Source organism: Clinocottus analis, unplaced genomic scaffold (assembly GCF_023055335.1).
Source record: "Clinocottus analis isolate CAN_PGR_092001 unplaced genomic scaffold, fCliAna1.0.p SCAF_24, whole genome shotgun sequence".
In the NCBI taxonomy this organism is placed as follows: domain Eukaryota; kingdom Metazoa; phylum Chordata; class Actinopteri; order Perciformes; family Cottidae; genus Clinocottus; species Clinocottus analis.
In genome coordinates, this window is record NW_027175976.1 from 2,866,970 (window position 1) to 2,884,585 (window position 17,616).

Sequence of the window (17,616 nt, forward strand, 5' to 3'; positions counted from 1 at the left end):
ACCAGTTTGTACGGCGCACATGCCGGCGTATTGATTTGTGTCGTCACATTCAAGGACTTTTAATTGAATACAAGTGGTATTTTTAAAGTTGTGGAAACCTTTGAGCAAATGGGGTTAAATTTGTGCCTAAAAATGTTTGTGAGGCCCAAATTTAACCCCATTTCTGCTGAGCATTAAGACACACACACACACACTCACACACACCTGTGCCGATGTAAATACTCAATCTGTATTGCTGTGATGTAAAACTATTAAACCAGAGTCTGAGCCTTTTGTCACAGAAAAAAGGTTTATTTAAAAATAAAGTTATATCCCTCTTACTCATCAAGGACTGTGGAAACAACAACAAAACAAAACAGACAGTTGTCATTGCGTTATTCACCTTTTGCTGCTTGGATCACGCTGCTGGATGCGAACCGACGGACTCCAACAAGGTCAAACAAAGATCACGTGTTTGTGCGGCTGCAAGCTGCTCGTTTGTTTCTGTACACTGGAGACATTCGACGCCGAGGTTAACAAAAACAGATACGGTGAAGAAACCGAGCGGTTAATAATCCGATGGACAGCATGCTGAGAATACGCCCGACTAACAAAGAAAATAAGGCTTCCACTTCACTGTTTTCTAGCTCGTACTCAACCGTTCCCGTGTAAAAATAACTGTACTTCTTCATTGATTCACTGGAGGACAAAAAGGACATAACATGATGTTTCCATGATGATATTGAACTCAGATTGTGAAACGTGGGCATTGTGGCAGTTTCTCGAGAACGTGCTGCAAACGTTTTCCATCCTTTCTTCTAGTCGTTTAGCAGCCAATCAGAAGAGAGCTTTCCAGACCTCAACCAAGTGAAACCAATCACAAGGTCCGGACTGATTCAATTGAACAGATTTAAATTGTATTAACTTGGAATTAGATGAGAAACTAAGATGATTTAAATTCATGTGACCCATAAAACTGACCCATGAGAGAGAAAAGGAATCCTTTCGCTGATATGTGGAGTTAGATTTGGGACTGAAGGCTCGTGTCACAACTGTGTTTTATTATTGATTTTCTCGCAGCCGACTGATAATCAAACGGGACCCAACTAAACCGTTAAAAAGGCACATCATGTTCTTTGAAACGCTAACTTGGCGGCAGATCACTGACCCGTTTACAAAAGTAAAAAACAAAAGCAACAACGTGAAGCAGTCAGCTGACAGTGAGACGTACAGGCGGGCGACCGCAGCTGGACGGCGACGACTCACACGTGCAAAACAAAGAAAAATGATCGGAAATCAAAGCAGAAAGTGTACGAGGCTCCTGCTGCCGTCCATCTTTAACAGTGATGACGATGGAAGGATGAAGACGATTCACCGTTCTGCAGTTAAAACAGTGGCTTTCATTATTCGATGCTAAAGATTTCCTTTTAAAACCAATCCTCATGCGGGTTTTTTCATTTTGCTAAAACATCAATCACTTTAGTTGTTAAAACGTTTCCTATATAAAAATTGAAATAACCAGCAAGACTAAACTCTGCTGGACGCTGAACAGAAGCTTCCCGTTCGTACGCCTAAAGACAAGCAAGCTTTTTTTCTTCTTTTATCTCCATAAATAAAAATCTATAAAAAAGGAAAAAGAGACACGCCCCTCCTATAAATAAAAAAGAAAGATTTCCAGCAAAACACAGATAAAGATTTGTATACAAAATAAATAAAAAAGAAACTTTAAAACCCTTATGAACAATATACAGTGTTACTAATATCTTGTTAAACCTCAAATAGATTACGGTAGTGCATTTTTTTTCTCCAATTCACTAAAATAACTCGACTTTTATATTAATTTTCTTTTTCATCGCAAATATGCAGACCAATCAGGATCCTAACGATCCGCGGGAAGGAAAGGAAACGAGGAGACGAGAGTTTAGTTTTTGCGCTGCAGCGTCGCGTCGTTGGCATGTTTGTTGCTGACAGTTTGCTAGAAAGGATTTCCAGCTGGAGATGGGAGGCGCGTGGTTTTTGTACATTAAGACACGGACAAACACCTCGTGAGGTTTTCATGATTTCTCTGGCGACTTCCCGTCATGAAGGCGTCACCGCCGCTATCACCTACGACACGACGACCTACGACACGGCGACTCCGTACACGACGGCTTCAGCTACAGAGGAAGACCCCCGACCCCATCGGTGTGCACGGAGAACCGGATGGAGACGTTTCTACGCTTCTCTACTGGCCTTTTTGTGGGAAAAAACACACCCTCGATCCTCTTTTTTAAAGAAATGAAACTGACATTTAAAGCAAGTGTGCAATTAAAAAGTGAAGGCGTGAAAACGAAGCGGCCAGCGGCCGATCCACGACTGGACTTTCCTCTTCAGGGCAAACGAGGGCCGCTGCTTCAGGGTCAGGGTACAAAATCTAGAGATCTACGATACGAACGAGTTGGTTACAGTGTAAAACTGGGTTCTTCTTCAGCCGCCGTGTGTGTGTTTGTGTGTGTGTGTGTGTGTGTGAGAGATGCGGGCCTTCTGGCGAGCCAGTCCAGTGCAAACCTACCAAAAGAATAAACAGTTTCAGATTAGACCAGGGGTGGTGTGGATGGAGGGGGTCGTGGGGGCGGAGCCTCCTTGGTCCCTCGCTGCCCTGAACCTGAAGACACGCAGCGCTCACCGCTACCAAAAGGACGAGGCAGCGGCTCGTTTCCTGCACGCTCAAAAAGTCTCCGACGGCTCCCTTTTTTGTGGATTCAAGTAATTTCACACCGCTTCCGCAGAATCAGGGGGATCAGGGGACGCTCGGGCCGGCGGCTTCGCCTCCTGCCGCCGGGGGGGAAACAATAAATATGATGGACAAACGCAGTCTCTTCTGTCCAGAAGTGTGTTTGATAGAGCGCTCGCGTGAGTCTAAAACACACTCGCTGCTCCGACTTCACTTGAGCCCCTCCTCCCAGCCCCGCCCCTCCCCCTTCCACGCCAACCCCTCGCCGTGTTGGTGCTATAGGCAGTCTTTGCACAGCGCCACCTGGCCCTTCATGTAGTCGCGGCAGGGGCAGATGCGCCGCAGCGTCTGGTGAGCGCCGGCGCAGCTGAACAGCAGCAGGTCGGACTGGAAGATGCAGTGGCGCCGGGCGTCGCTGTAGGCCGGCACCAGCGTGTCGGCGCTGGACTCCACCGTCTGACAGTCCACGCCGAACCTGAGGAGAGAGAGAGAGAGAGAGAGAGAGAGAGAGAGAGAAAGAGAGAGAGAGCCTTCAGTTTCTTTGCACGTACACGTTGTTCTTCAGCATCAGTCACGAGCCTCGACCCATTTCACAGTAAACAAACTGGGCCCTCTGGTGGTTTTAACACGACACTGCAGTTTATTTAAATTCCTCAGTCTGGATGAGAAACTCCAGGTTGTGTGCTGCCACCTGATGGCCACTTTTAAAATGACACCTGCAACATGGAGGTAAAGTAATATGTGACGTGCGAGAGTCCCACCTGGCCAGGTCCTTGTCCTTGTTGAGGTGCTGGAAGAAGGAGGGCTCACAGATGAGCTGCTCCTCCTGACACACCTGCTTGCAGGTGCGTCCCGGCTCGGCCACCTTCACCTGCAGGGCGTTGAGGGGGGGCCACATCACCTGGCCGTGGCAGAAGTCCTGACAACACAACACGGAGTCAGCAAAAACCCCAAAAAAGCAACAGCTGAGGTTTGTTTTCTCCCTTCATTCCACCGCGTGCATCGACGTAAGTACCTGGTTCTCGATGAAGGCGTTGACTCTCTGCAGCATCCCCTCACAGGTGAACTCGTAGGGCAGGTAGGGCTCGATCTGATCGCACAAACAAGACACAGAGCGGCCAGAGAAGTGTCACGCGCTGTGTATGTGTGTGTGTGTGTGTGTGTGTGTGTGTGTGTGAGAGCTCAGGCCGGTGAAACATCAGCCCGCTGTCGGTCCGTGCACCGCCCTTCAGAGTCCCATTGACCTCCACCGACTCTGATTTAGGGAAACTTCAAACGTGGAGGACCAACAACTGAAGCCTTTGTTGTGGCACTAAGTCAGTTGCTGCTTTCTCCACGTCTTTGTGCGTGAAGGAGGAGGAGGACGAAGAGGAGGAGGAGGAGGAGGAGAAGGAGGAGCCAAGCTGGAGCCTAGTCGGCTGCAACTCGCCACGGATCACAGAACATATGTGGCTCTGCAGGCTCGTCCAGTGAACGAGGACATTGTTCAGAGTCGCTCGGCGGAGCACAACACAACACGAGGTCCCGGCCCTTTAAAGCTGCAGCGGCCTGGACGGGAAGATGCAACTGGATCTCTCTCTCTCCCTCTCTCACTCACACACTCATCTGATAAGATACCAGTGTCCAGTTTTCATCGTTGTTTGATACTTAATTAAATCATAGTGAATGTGAAAACAATTAATCCACAAAGTTATCAGACTCATTGACAGAGTGTGTGTGTGTGTGTGTGTGTGTGTGTGTGTGTGTATGGATGTAAACACATCTGCCTCACTGGTAACATGTACCTCAAACATTCATTATTTGTGTGATTGCTCTCCTCCAGTTATCATTTACATCCCTTCATCTTCAAGGTGAATCTTGTATTTGTGATTTTGGGCTATGAAAAATAAACTGAATTGAATCTTGGAGCTGAAACATTAATCAGTTTGTCAATAAACTGAAACATTTTTAAATGTTTAAAGTCACTGCTAAAATATTTTCTGTTTTTTTAATAGAGCCAAAGATTCATCGCTTGAGCAAGAAAACTATTAAAGATAATCAATAGTGATGATAATTCTTCTTGTATCCTTAAGAAACGCAATAAAATGTTTTGATTAAATAAACATGTTGAATATGGGATAAAAACAGAAGTTGTACCGTTTGGTCGAACGCTTCCTTCACTGATTGAACCCCAGACAGTTTCTTTGAGTCTTTTCACGGCATCATTCAGACAACGCAGACATTTCCTGAGGAAGCTCTCAGAGAGTCTTCCGTTTACCTTCTGGCTGAGGATGGAGCGCAGCGCTCTCTCCACCTCCACCGGGTTTTCGATATCCACCGTCCACACGTGCGGCTGGCCGATGTACACCTCAGCATACGGGTGTTGCGAGGTCAGCTGCACACAGCAAACAAGAGAGAGAGAGGCGGTGAAAAGAGACATCGTGAGCGGCGCTCTGCGGTGGCGAAAAGACTCCAGCGAGCCGCCTCCTCTCACCTCTCTCAGCGTGGGCTTGCCCTTGAAGAAGTCGGTGTTCTTGCTGCTCTTCGGAGGGTTGAATTTGGGGTTGAGGAAAACGCAGCCGTTGGCGATGGCCTCCAGGGGGGCGGGACCCTCGTAGGGGAAGGACAGACCCACGAACAGCTGCAGCGGAAGGAAAACATGGAGATTAGGTTTGATGAAAGTTGGAGAAGCCCAGCGGCGGCTGCGTTGAGGTGTTTCTGATATGCAGCAGTTAGCCCTCGCCATCAGCACAAAATACAGCGGCGGCAGCACATTTTCTCCACAAAACAAGGGAGGGAGAACAAGCAGGATAATGAGACGACAGCACTAATGATTATTCCTCTCAAAGGCCACTCGATGTTTGGTTAGGAGTCCCAAGGACATTTTGCAGCCGGACCGGTGAGAATTTACAAATCACTACTTGTTGCACACGTCGACCACTTGTGAAGCAACACAAGGCAATGTTAAAAAGGAAATAAAGCACAAGCATAAAGGATATTCAATCCTTACTGAAATGATTGCTGTAATCATCTCTCCTCTTCGTACCGGACATTAAAAGACCAGGAAGTAACAGAAGACTCCATCTTTGTGCTTCTGGAGAGGGACAGCAACGCAAAGAGGGAACATTACAGAAAAAGAGTCGACTGCCGGAGCCTCAAATTAGCTCATATCGTAATCCCGCTGGATTCTGTCCCCCATCGCTAACACTGGAAGGATGTCAGGACGAGATATTTTCATTTCAATGTGACTTGGAGACATTTTTTGAAAGACGAGCGCTGCGTTGCATGAAGAAGCTAAACGGCGTTGACTTCCAGTACGCTTCAGCAGCCCTGCCCGCACACTTTGAAGTTAATACTGCTACTCAAATGTTCCTGTCCACCTGCAGCCTGGTGAGCGGCAGACGTCTGCCAACAGGTGGCAGCAAAGCTCGCTGCTTCTTCTTCTGCTTCTCTAAATGTGAGCAGAAGCTCCTCAATGCTGAAAAACAGTATTTACACGGAGGGGAGGGGGTGAAGAAGCCGTGATGTAAGAGAAATGGATGATGCCTCATATGTGACTGTTTGAGATTGATAAAGAGAATCAATGAGAGTCCTTTCCTTCATCTGAAGGCTCCTCGTTAGTGCGCATTAAAGCAGTCGTGTCTCCAATGTGCACCGCGAGGCTTTGTGCTGAATGAAATTCTGCTTGTAACATCAGAGCCGTACTTCTATTGATTTGTCCTCCACGTTCAAACGTCTCGCCCTCGAGGACGCGTCCCGATCCCGACCCGGTTACACACTGAACCGGCACACAGAGATCGGATCCCATCAGTCTTCACCGTGGACTCACCGTGTAGATATATTTATATCTTTATGAGCGGAGGTAACTGACGCTTTCCATGCAAATGATCGCATAACAAAAATGCGAGTGAGAAAGGAGCCCTAACTGCTAACACACACACACACACACACACACACACACACACACACACACACACACACACACACACACACACACACACACACACACACACACACACACACACACACACACACACACACACACACACACACACACACACACACCTCCATAGTCAATGTATAATGTGGCGGGTGTGAGGAGAAGGAAGACTCGGAGACAGCCGGTACGAGTCTGACACGCGGCGTCAGAAGAAAGCGCCGCTCTGCAGCGGTTTGATCACCGCTCCCCTGATGCAGAGCAGCGTGTCAGTTTATTTCAGGAAATTCAGTTTGAGGGAAAATCAAAAAGGTCAGACGCCAACAACAGCACGCTCTTCCTCCTCCTCCTCCTCTTCTTCACAGAAGCGCCTGCACACTCACAAGACGCCCTGTCAATAGTTAAACCCCGCGAGGCCAATTAGCCCAGGCTGTCTGACTGCAGGTAACAGAGAGCGCGTTGAAAACTGGCCTGCAACGCCTCCTGTTCTGAGGCTAAACTCTTTCTGTGCGATTTAATTGGCCGTTTCCCCTTTCGGGTTTTCCACGCAGGACCGTGTGTAACAAGAGGATGTGGGAGTTTATACGGTATCCCATCTCTGGTGAGAGTTAATGCGAGTGTTGCTCCCCTCTCGTCCTCCGCGAGTTGTTTTCAACACTTCGATGATCCGCTCGGCTGCTGAATGCACCTCCGCCTTCCTCTGTCAGCGCCTCCGACATCACCGGCTCCTCGCTTTCAGGTGCTCAGTACAGCCGAGCGTCGCAGGTTGAGACTTCTTTCAGCGCAAAAAAAGGGGGTTTAAATCTCAATCCATCTTTTTCTTTAGAAGTGCCTGAACCGTGACCTTCGGCTCCTTTGAACTCGTATCACTGTCTGATGTCGGCCTCTCCTCCCTGCGCTGATGGGAAGGCGTGTGGCTTCAGAAGCTAAAGAAATCAAAGCTCTCCCCCCTCTTATTCTCCTGAAAAGGATGTTGGTTGGAGGCAAAAGACTCCATCTTTGACCTTCAGCAGACATTGCTGCCGGGTGTTTCTTTTCTTTTCTCGAGGACCATGTCATTTTAATTTCGTTCCCTTATGACAATAGGCAGCGCCATGAAAGTGAATGAAAAATCCCTCCCTGCAGGAGTAACCTAGCGTTGGCTCCAAGGCCAAGGAGCACATCACGAAGCCACCGCATTGGTTTGTAGTGTCACAGGTTGATGAGCGACCTCTGTCATGGAGCAGTTTCTCCCTGTTTGAAACCAGCAATTTGAAGTCAGCAGCTCCAAGAAGGTCTGACGCCGGCCAAACCCAAAATAACTCTTCATACATCTCGTCATACCTACACTACCAACTAGTTGTACGCAAGAACAATGCGTTCCTTTTGTTTCCAAATCTTCTACGTGGATCATGATCCAGGGAGATAAATAGCCTTTTGTCACGAGCTTTAGCCTTTTTGAGTGTTATATCTGGAACCGTTATCTTTGTGACCTGCCAATCTATCTCCTGATAAATCTGAACAAAGAAAAACACTGGTATGCGTCAGGCATTTTTTTAAAACGTGACGTTTGCGGCTCCAGTTTCTGTTCCAATACCAAAAGGATTTACACCAGACGGAGAGTCGTCCATCAGTTCGAGGCGGCGTGCGCTCCGCTTCACAGTTTTACACTAAACAAAGATATTTTGTGTTGGAACAGCTTGACACACATTCTGGGACCAACGTGAAGTGGGTGTTCGGCTCGGCCTCGTCTTTGTGGATGAGAGCGGCTCGAGTGGTGAGAGGAGGCGACAAGTCATGACGGGAATGGAGAAGCGCGACAACCGGCCTCTCTGCTCGCATAAAGACGCCATTCTTTCCAAACAACCAACATCTGTAGGAACCCATGTGGTACTTTTTACTCTTCTTTACTTGCACTTAAAAAGCGCTTCAATTATTACTTACTCTTAGCACTTAGACATAAGTGGGCTGATGACACAAAGGGAATGTCTTATTATGTTTCCCTACATTGCCTGTTGTGAATCTCAGATGGCTCAGAAGTGTCTCACACACTGTCTCCTATCGCAGGAATGTGCAGAGCCGCTTTTCACGACCTCTGCACTTAAAAACAGGCTGTGATTTGTGAGGAGATAGTGTTCATATTCTGCAGGTAAGCAGGGAAATATGTGGGAGTTTGTGGTTTTCTTTCCGGCCTATAAAGCACCGTACACTTGCATTTCCCCGAGCTTTTTTGCTTCTTCTTCTTCTTCCAGCTGGGCAGACTCACCTTGGTTTCCCGGAGGAGGAACTGCAGGTCTCGGCCGCTCAGGATGCCGTGGTTCTTGACGTAGCTCGGGAGGTGCACGGTGCTGGTGCCGTGCACGGTGCCGTGGACATCCATGTAGCCGTGGATGATGTCGAGGTATTTCTTTTTGTCCTGGAAACAAACAGGGAGACAGTCAGGTTGTTGTCTCCGTCTACTAAAAGAGGTCCAACAAACCAAAAATCCTCCTGGAAACCACAATGTTTTAAAGACAAACATCCTGGAATGAACCATTCTGGATTATTATTATTTTTTTTATGAGAGGGGATCAGGATCATTACTTTGTTTTGTGGCCCGGTGAACTTTTGTTCGAGCTACCTGACGGACCATCTGGCCACAAAGGCAGGCGGAGCTAAAAATAGCATCGTGTGAGGAGCAGCGGTGCAGCGATACACTGCTGCTGGTATTAAAGTCGACCTGATCCATCATGTCCGTGATGAAACAATAAAGCATTCAGAGCGCGGCAATAAAATAACCCTTTAAAACAAAAGTCACATCCAGCCCACTGATTTTATACACATTTACACATCCTGTTCAACGCAACGCGATCACTGGAGTGACCCTCTGCAACTGATTCGGGACCAAGTCGTCACCCTGGAAAGCTCACGAGGAAAGTGAGCTATTGGAGCTTTAACACCCCTTTAGAGACAACTCTGTGAATACCAGGTGTAATCAATCCGAGACCCCCAGAGGTCGAGCGTGATCATCTTCATTTGAACCATTGACACGCTCCCAAAATAGATCTTTTTAATGGCATATTCTTCTCTGCCCAACAGCGCGCTTTCATCCCTCAAGGACACCTTTAGTGCTCCCTAGAATTTACTGCAGTGATTGCACTTTGCCTCTGCGTTTGTTCATGCGTTTGCAGGATTGAGAATTCGGACCACGCGACAACAGTCCAGCGTGCACGGACGCAGCATTGAAAATGATATAGAAGATAAAAAGCACACACTAAAGCACAAATAGGGACTCGAGGGGGCAAAAAAACGCTCTTAAAGCCCTTCAGGGAGGCAGTAGACATGAAAGCTGCCCATTTTCTCCATAACGACAGAAAGCCTCAAAGGCACCTTTCCCAGTATTTTCTCTCTCTCTCTCTCACACTCACAGGAATATTATTGATTACCGATAGTTTCAACACTCACGGGGCAGCCAGGCCATTATCTTTAAAAGCTACCCCCCCGCCTCCCTGCTACACACACACACACACACACACACACAACTCCTAGACACAAGCCTTTGAAACTGTTCTGCCTCATGGACATGCCCCGGCTCTCACTCTGTGTGTGTGTGTGTGAGTGTGTGTGTCTACCGCGGTGCTTCCTTGTGGGGGTTGAATTTCAGGTAGCTGCTCGTCAGGGTCCCCAGAGGCCCGGCTATCAGATGCCTCCAGCCAGCCTGCTGTAACTAAAGCAGCCTGGTGTGTTTGTGTGTGTGTGTATATGTGTGTGTGTGTGTGAGATGAAGTCCTAATTAGAAGGCAAAATCACTACCCTGTAATCTTTTCACTCAGGTACTGAGCTTGGATTTATGTGCATGTGTGTGTGAGGGGATTTAAAAATGAAGATTGCAGGTATGAAACAGAAGCGCACACACAAGATGAGAAAAAGCTAATGAACAGAGGAGCGCTGAAAGAAAAGGTTCAATAAATACTGTTATTACTGATATGTTTTACATGTTAAAAACAAACGCAGTAATTGCACTGCCGTCTGTGTTTTGGAATTGTTTGAGATGCATCAGCTGATGGATCTTCATAAACAAAAAGGTCTGACGCATTTTGAAGAACGACTACTCGGCCGAACAAGACGCTTTGACGCCCGCTCCCTGACCTCGTTTCAGATTAGGACCTTACAAGCGTTACAAGATGTATTCTGCAGCCGCAATGCTATTTATAGAGCGCTGAAAAGGAATAAAAAGATAAAAGGACAACGTTTCATTAAAGAGATAGATTATCAATGGGAGCATCAATTGTCAAGCGTCATTATCAGATTGGGAGTAGTTTGGTCATATTAATTTAAATATAATTCTTTCAGAGCGATTGTAAAACACAGTGAGATATAATATGGATTGTAATGAACGTTTTAAACATTGTTGGACGTATGTACATGTGGCGAGACTTCCTGAAGATGAAAGAAAACAAATAAACATTACTAAAGTCTTCTAAGGAAGCAGGATGTGTGTGTGCTGTGTTCATTATGACCGCTTGAGTGGCTGTCTGTGTGTGTGTCTGTGTGTAGAAGAGCAGCAGAGTGAACCCTGCGAGGCAGTCCCTGCAGTACGCAGCGCTTCACGGTCAGAGGGCATCACTTGCTCAGAGGCTCGCGGCTGGATTCAGCCTCACAAACGCTTGTGATGGAATGAAAAACCTAAAAAATAAAAAAAAGAAAGAAATACAGACGTAGGACAAGGTGTTGTCATTTTTAGATCCGTTGTGGATTTGCTTTGCGGTTCGTTACCCCGTCTTGGCTGCCAGCACACCGAGAAGAAGTTTGGCGTTTGTAACACTAACGGGTGCGACGACAGATTGTCAACATCACCAGACGGCGTCCCGGGACGGCCCGCGTGGATGCCAGCGACTCCAAACCAGACGCAACCGCATGAAAACCAGGAAGTGGATCGATTGCCGCGGCCTTGTAGGGGAGCGCGTGCTCGGGGAGTTATAAAATAACCGCTTTAAGCTGGAGAGGTTGATTGAAGCAGGAGGAGGCGAGTTTTATGACCTTGTAAATCAGAGGGAATTTGTAAAACCCTGGCTCAGAGAGGAAAGAGCAGAGGAGGCTGCTGCTTTCTACCGAAAGAGAGAGAGAGAGAGAGAGAGAGTGTGTGAGTGTGTGTGTGTGTGTGTGTGTGTGTGTGTGGAGGGGGGAGCTTGCAGGCGGAGGGACAGAGTAAGGAAATAATAAAAAAAGGTACAAAAAGGTTGATACACGCTGCTAACTTGCAATAGACTCTTTATGACGGCTAGCATCACAGGACTCTGTTGAGCATCTTTATTACATTTATTATCGTTGAAATGCTGATCAGCACAAACCTCCAGGTCCACTACTTTCAGCGCTTTCTTTCTGTTAACACTTCGACTTCATTCAGTTCTGATACTTACCGAACGGCCACATCGCAGCTAACGGCGTTTCACTATTTCACTTATTACACGCATGACAAACAGGTGACGAGCTGCGTGTTTCTATCAGGCCGTTCCTTTCTTTTCAGTTTCAGTTGAGGATTATGTTATTTTCTATACATTTGTAAGGGCAGAGCTGCAGGCCTGAGAGCACGTTTGGATGTTTCAGCTCTTTCTCTTGACATGAACTGATGTAGAACACAAGGGAGGGAGCAGATTAATCTGGCTTTATTGCACATTTCAACGGACACAATCCACTTCTCGCTACGCGTTCATCCACTTCGCTCTCCCTCGTGTTCATTCCTCATGTTCCTCATCAGCGTAATAGTTTTCCAAGTCTGCCGCAGTAACCTCAAAAGACGAAAAGAGCTTTTCTCCTCATCAGAATGCAGACAGGTGCGCTTGGTTCGACTTACTCAAACTGCCTTCGACATCAAACGCACCTCTGATCGCCTTCCCATCTGAAATAATTTCCAACTGACACCCTGGGAGGCCGAAGCGCATCAGTCAGGACAAAGATTCACTCCTCCCGTCAGCCGAAGGACAACACACACCCACACACACACACACACACAGGTTGGGTTGCAGCCGATACTCTCTGTCTGAGTCCTGTTAAGCATTTCCTCATTTTTGTTGCTTCAATATAAAAGGATTCACGGCAAATGAAGTGTTTTTAGTGCTGGATTAGCATGGCTTTGTTCAGGGGCATCTCTTCAATAAAAACAAGTCTTCTGATACTGCGGCGAGGAAGAGTGAACGGGGGACTTTCTTAATAATTTAGGACTTTATAGGAAATGAAATGTCAATCCACTGTTTTACAGCTGCCAGTGTTTTGACCGCGAAACACATCCGACCACAGGAATCTCATTGAAAGGACTCCTGACAGCTGCACGTGGACACAAACACCTGAACGGATGCACTGTGGAAACCCATTAGAGGCTTTGACGGATACCTGGAAGCCGCCGGGGGGAACATGGTGGTAAGTAGTATCCAGAAGTGTTTGGAGTGCAGTCGGGAGATGTTATTTACTCCAATGCCCTCCCACGCCCCATTAGACATAACAGTGTGCGAGCTGTTGGAGTCTGGTGGCCGGCCAGAGCGTGCAGACAGTCGAGCCGGCGCTCTGTGATAGATGGAGAGTGCGTCCCGAATGCGCATACGTGGGCAGTGTAATCATCCAAGTGCAACAGGCCCAGTTCAAGAGAAATACTATTTTTCTTTACACACACACACGCAGCTATATTCTTTCCGCCTGCCCTGCAGCGATGGGAACACCTGTAACGTCACATGCTTCACTGGGTGCAATTAAAAGCTTTGCCCCTTATGTACAGAACGTAATGGCACCGGTGGGGGTTTCAAGACTAATTACCACAACATTTGCTGTGCTCGGTCAATGTGGTATAAGCAGGGGCTGCTTGCTCAATTAAAACATTGCGTCATGTATATTTATTATTTTACTTTTTGTTGCCGTAACGTAGCAGCTCTAATTGATCTCGCTGTTTTTTTTTTTTCTTTCCGATGCGCCGGCGTACATTTGTTGGCCGCATCCCTCGTGCATCCGGATTAGTAATTCACTGCTTTTCTGAATGATCGCCGGAGAAAGCAGCGTCGACGTTCAATGCACTCGTCCTGCTTTTTTGATCGATAAAATTGAAGTGGATGGAGCGCGACGCGCTTCAGATCGTTCTGAATCAGGGAAAGGTCGGCGCGTCCCCATGCCAAGAGAGGACATTGACGGATCTCGGTGAATCATTCCTGGAGACTTCCTGTCTTTTTGATAGTGTTCATGCTTTTTTGCTCTTCAGTTGACATCACTTATTTGTCAAAAATGGCAACTGAATTGCGTTCGGTGACTACATCTCAACTACCAGTTTCACTGTTTTTACCTGTGTGTTTCCGGAGTTTATCGGCCTTTTTGTCGACACTTCAACGGAGACTTCACATCCTTTCAGGGCTCAGATCCTCACCTCCACACGTCCCTCCCCGTTTACACCCACTGCAACTGCTTTCAGTGTTTACACTTCGATAACATTTTAAATCTTCTCTCAGTTTCTACACTTGAAGTGGTTCATTTCTTTCGGGACTCACAGCTAAAATTACAACTCCTTCCAGTGAATCTATTGAATCTTTAGCTTCTTTCAACACTTACACTAAAACTGACACTTCAACTTTGTTCAGCTCTTCCCTTTCAACTTCAACACAAGTAATTGTGTTTCAATTCCCACATCATCTTCATTTACCATTTAAAATGTTCAGCAGTGACCACATTTTATTATAAATACGAGTATTCTTTACTACATTTATATAACATGAATTTAGCGCTACGGATCAAAATAAAGCAGCCAACAGCAGCCTCCAGAAAGCGCTTGAGCCTAATTCAATAAAACATCTGTGACAGGAGGAGTCGATTCAATAACCGCAACAACATTTCCCCGCTCCAATCCAGCGCGCGCCTCAAACGTCAAATTCAGGTTTGCAGCCTGACACTCACGATTCTTTAACGGCACGAGGGATCGCTTCATCCGATCAGACAAGCACGGCGAAACTAAACGAGGTTTAATGTTCAACTCGACGCCGTTGTCAATCAAGAAAGAGGAGGCGCGACACATTGTGGTCCGTTTGTGAGGCGTGTGGGATGGTGGCTCTTCTTGCTCTGCATGCGCCAGCTGTGTGTTTGTGTGTTTGTGTCCCTGTCATCTGTGTGTTATTTGTCATTATTCATCATGTCCTCTGATCTGCTGCCAAGGACTTGCGGCTCGCTAACTCCTACTCGTTCTCACCTTTCTCCATGCTCCCTTCTGTCTTCTTACACTGGAAAAAAAAGGCACACTGACCGCTTTAATGGAGACGTCTTGCACTGACGGGATGGTTTATTTAATTTAAAATCATCCCCAGTTGGAGAGACTTAGATGACGAAGGAGCGACAGAATGACAAAAAACATATTTCATACTTGAATATGTCACATCGGAAAGAGAGACAAAGAGAGGGAGAGAAAAGACTCGGCCTGGCGCCGCTTCTCTTTCCTCCGACTACAACTGGGTTGCCATGGAAACGTCTCCCTCGGAGGCGGCGTGGCCATTTTATTTTTCGGGTCTCGCCAGCAAAAATAATGACTTGCCATCCCGGCCCTTCATCCCTTAGGATTTCGCTCTTTCCCGTCGTCATGAATGGGGAAAAGCCGCTCGTACTGCGTCCTCCTTCTCCCCGCCCCCTTTTGACTTCCAGTTGTGCCGGTGTTGATTACACAAGTCCTTAAAAGAGTGCGTCTGAACAAGAGAACGTGTGTGTGGGCGGGTGATCGCTCAGCTGGCTTCACACACACACCGGTTCCCTCCGTACACGGTGGGACCCGAGCACCTCTGCATACCGATTCGGCGGCGAGAGAACAGGGAGGCCATTACTTGTGTAACCCACAATAACCCCGCCAAATTAAGACGTGGAAAGAGGCTCGGCTGGAGAATACCTTCTGCTGGCTCAGGCGCTCCTCTATGTCCTGGTTTGGTCTGCACATTTCACTGCCCAGAGTTTCTCCGATGTTATTTTTGTTTTACAGCTCAATAAAGTGAAAAAAAAACAACAAAGAACTGGGATGGAAATTCGACTCACGGGTTCCAAAGTCTGTAAAAACCTGAAGTTTCTTTTCATTTACGATGCCTGTAAAGCAGACAATAAAAAGGCCCACATGTGAAGTCATAAAAAAAGTTATTAGGATGTTGGATGAGAAAAAAAACAACAAAAGAAGTGTGTTTTAGGAGCCAGTGATGAAGACGCAAGCCTTTGCATGTGTTGCTGTACTGCTGTGCTTCCTGTTCAGTTTGATTCATGTAAAGCTAAATTGGTGGTCAGGAAAGCACTCATTTTCCATTGTTTCTTAATGATTACTTGTAATTCAAGATTTAAACTTGTAAACTCAAAGTGACATCGAACCACAGAGTGGGAAAATGAGGGCTGGTACAGAGATGGTGGTAAAACATGATGGCTTTGATAAGAAACAGGGCTCAAGGATCGCGGCTGAAAAGGAGATTTGTTTCAATTGCCTCAAATTAAAAAGATGACTGCACTTTGCTCAATTGTTAGTTGGTGAGTATGCAGATCATTAATCCCATTAATGTAATTCCATTGTGAGCTTCACCTTCATGCGAGAAATAGATTTCTTAAAGTGGTTCCCGCTTTCTATTTCAGACGGGAAACGTATCATGTCGGAATGAAACCTCTCGAGCGCGGAGAAAGAGATGGAGAGCGGTTCAAAAGGACGAAGGAGGGGGAAAACGGAGGAAGCTCGTTATCAGTCGGCTCCAAAATGGCCCTTTAATTAAAAGCAGAAGGTAATGAACACGCTTGGGAGTCTGATTGGCAACTAATGCCCCTCGCTGTGAGCTGATGAGGCCCCTCCCCCCTCCGTCTGAAGCGAGTCTCGCTGTGTTCTGACTCGCTCGTAAAAGCCTTCAAAGCACAGCAGCTACCTGTGGATTAAAAAACGAATATTCAGAGGATTTAGAGCCTTACAACGTGGCTTTGAAATACAAGTAGGTTTTAGATTAGGTTGGCTATTCCACTTGTATTTTCAAACGCTTCCTTGTGCCGTTTTAAATCGGCCTCTGGTTGGATTTTGCTCACATTATTCACTCAGGGACAAAGCTTGAGAAATGGACGTGAGTGAACAAATAAACACTCGTCGAAGCCTTGAAGCGCAGCGTTTAAGTGCCCTTGATCTGGACGATTCACTCTCATCTGCTCATATGTAGAGCCAATGAGTTGGTGAAGTTCGGCACAGCCAAGTGGAATGAATCATCACCGGCTGATGCGGCCGTGTTTGCAGATCAATTACGGCTTTTTCAAATCCTACACATCCTAATCACGCGGCGTCCTGACGCAGGGAGGCATTTTGCACATGAAGACAACTCTCTCTATTGTCGTTCCACCGCCAGACGCCAGAGAGATCCGGGTGGAGCCGCCCTGAAACGTACATGGTGTCGGGCAGAAAGCTCATCAAGGCGCGGGCCAGTAATCCCAAGCAGCCGTGGCGTGCCAAACAATGTGCAAATCTCTCCAAGTCGTTTTTTATTTTGTGTCTGGGATACAGTAATCCCCTGGTCTCGGTGCCGCAGTGCGAGCATGCATTTGAATATATTAGAAAACTTCACGGAGAGAGGGCGATGAGCTGGAGTTGAGCTCCTAAACCGGTTTCACTGTGAAAGTTCACCCAAGGTTCTTCCAAACAGTCTCACTGCGGCAAGCGACACACCCCTTTCATCTTGAAGTATGTATCCTCGCCTACTTTATGTATGCCAGAAGTATTTGGAAAGGGTATGTGTGCAGAATGCGGATGTCTTCGCGGGTTCAAACTTTTGACTTCCAACGCCGTCTGCACAGCACTTCTTTCATCGTGTCACCCGGCGCGCCACATGTTTCAGGGTGTGAGATTGTTCGCGATGCCGTAAAAGCTTCCTCCATAAAAGGGTGATAATACCTTCCAGAAGTTGTCGACCTTGCCGTACACCAGCGACTGGTTCTGCCTCTTGATGTCGTCGATGTGGCGGATGTCGCTGGCGTTGAGGTGCTGCTCCACCACGAAGCCCAGGAAACTGTTGTCTGGGGTGTGAGCTGCGAG

General features: G+C 47.1%; 1 protein-coding gene across 9 annotated transcripts in view; it reads right to left on the bottom strand.

The window, feature by feature from the left end:
* Positions 1–2,958: 2,958 nt before the first annotated feature.
* Positions 2,959–17,616, bottom strand: part of mgat5 (alpha-1,6-mannosylglycoprotein 6-beta-N-acetylglucosaminyltransferase) — a 53,527-nt gene continuing 38,869 nt past the window's right edge. For all 9 annotated transcript variants that reach the window (XM_068590692.1, XM_068590687.1, XM_068590696.1 and 6 more), the window contains 7 exons: positions 17,476–17,609; positions 8,854–9,003; positions 5,166–5,312; positions 4,950–5,066; positions 3,708–3,782; positions 3,454–3,611; positions 2,959–3,167 (listed from right to left, as the gene is read on the bottom strand). In XM_068590692.1, the coding sequence (XP_068446793.1) occupies positions 2,969–3,167; positions 3,454–3,611; positions 3,708–3,782; positions 4,950–5,066; positions 5,166–5,312; positions 8,854–9,003; positions 17,476–17,609 (980 nt within the window). In that variant the 3' untranslated portion in view covers positions 2,959–2,968. The remainder of the gene's footprint in view (positions 3,168–3,453; positions 3,612–3,707; positions 3,783–4,949; positions 5,067–5,165; positions 5,313–8,853; positions 9,004–17,475; positions 17,610–17,616) is intronic.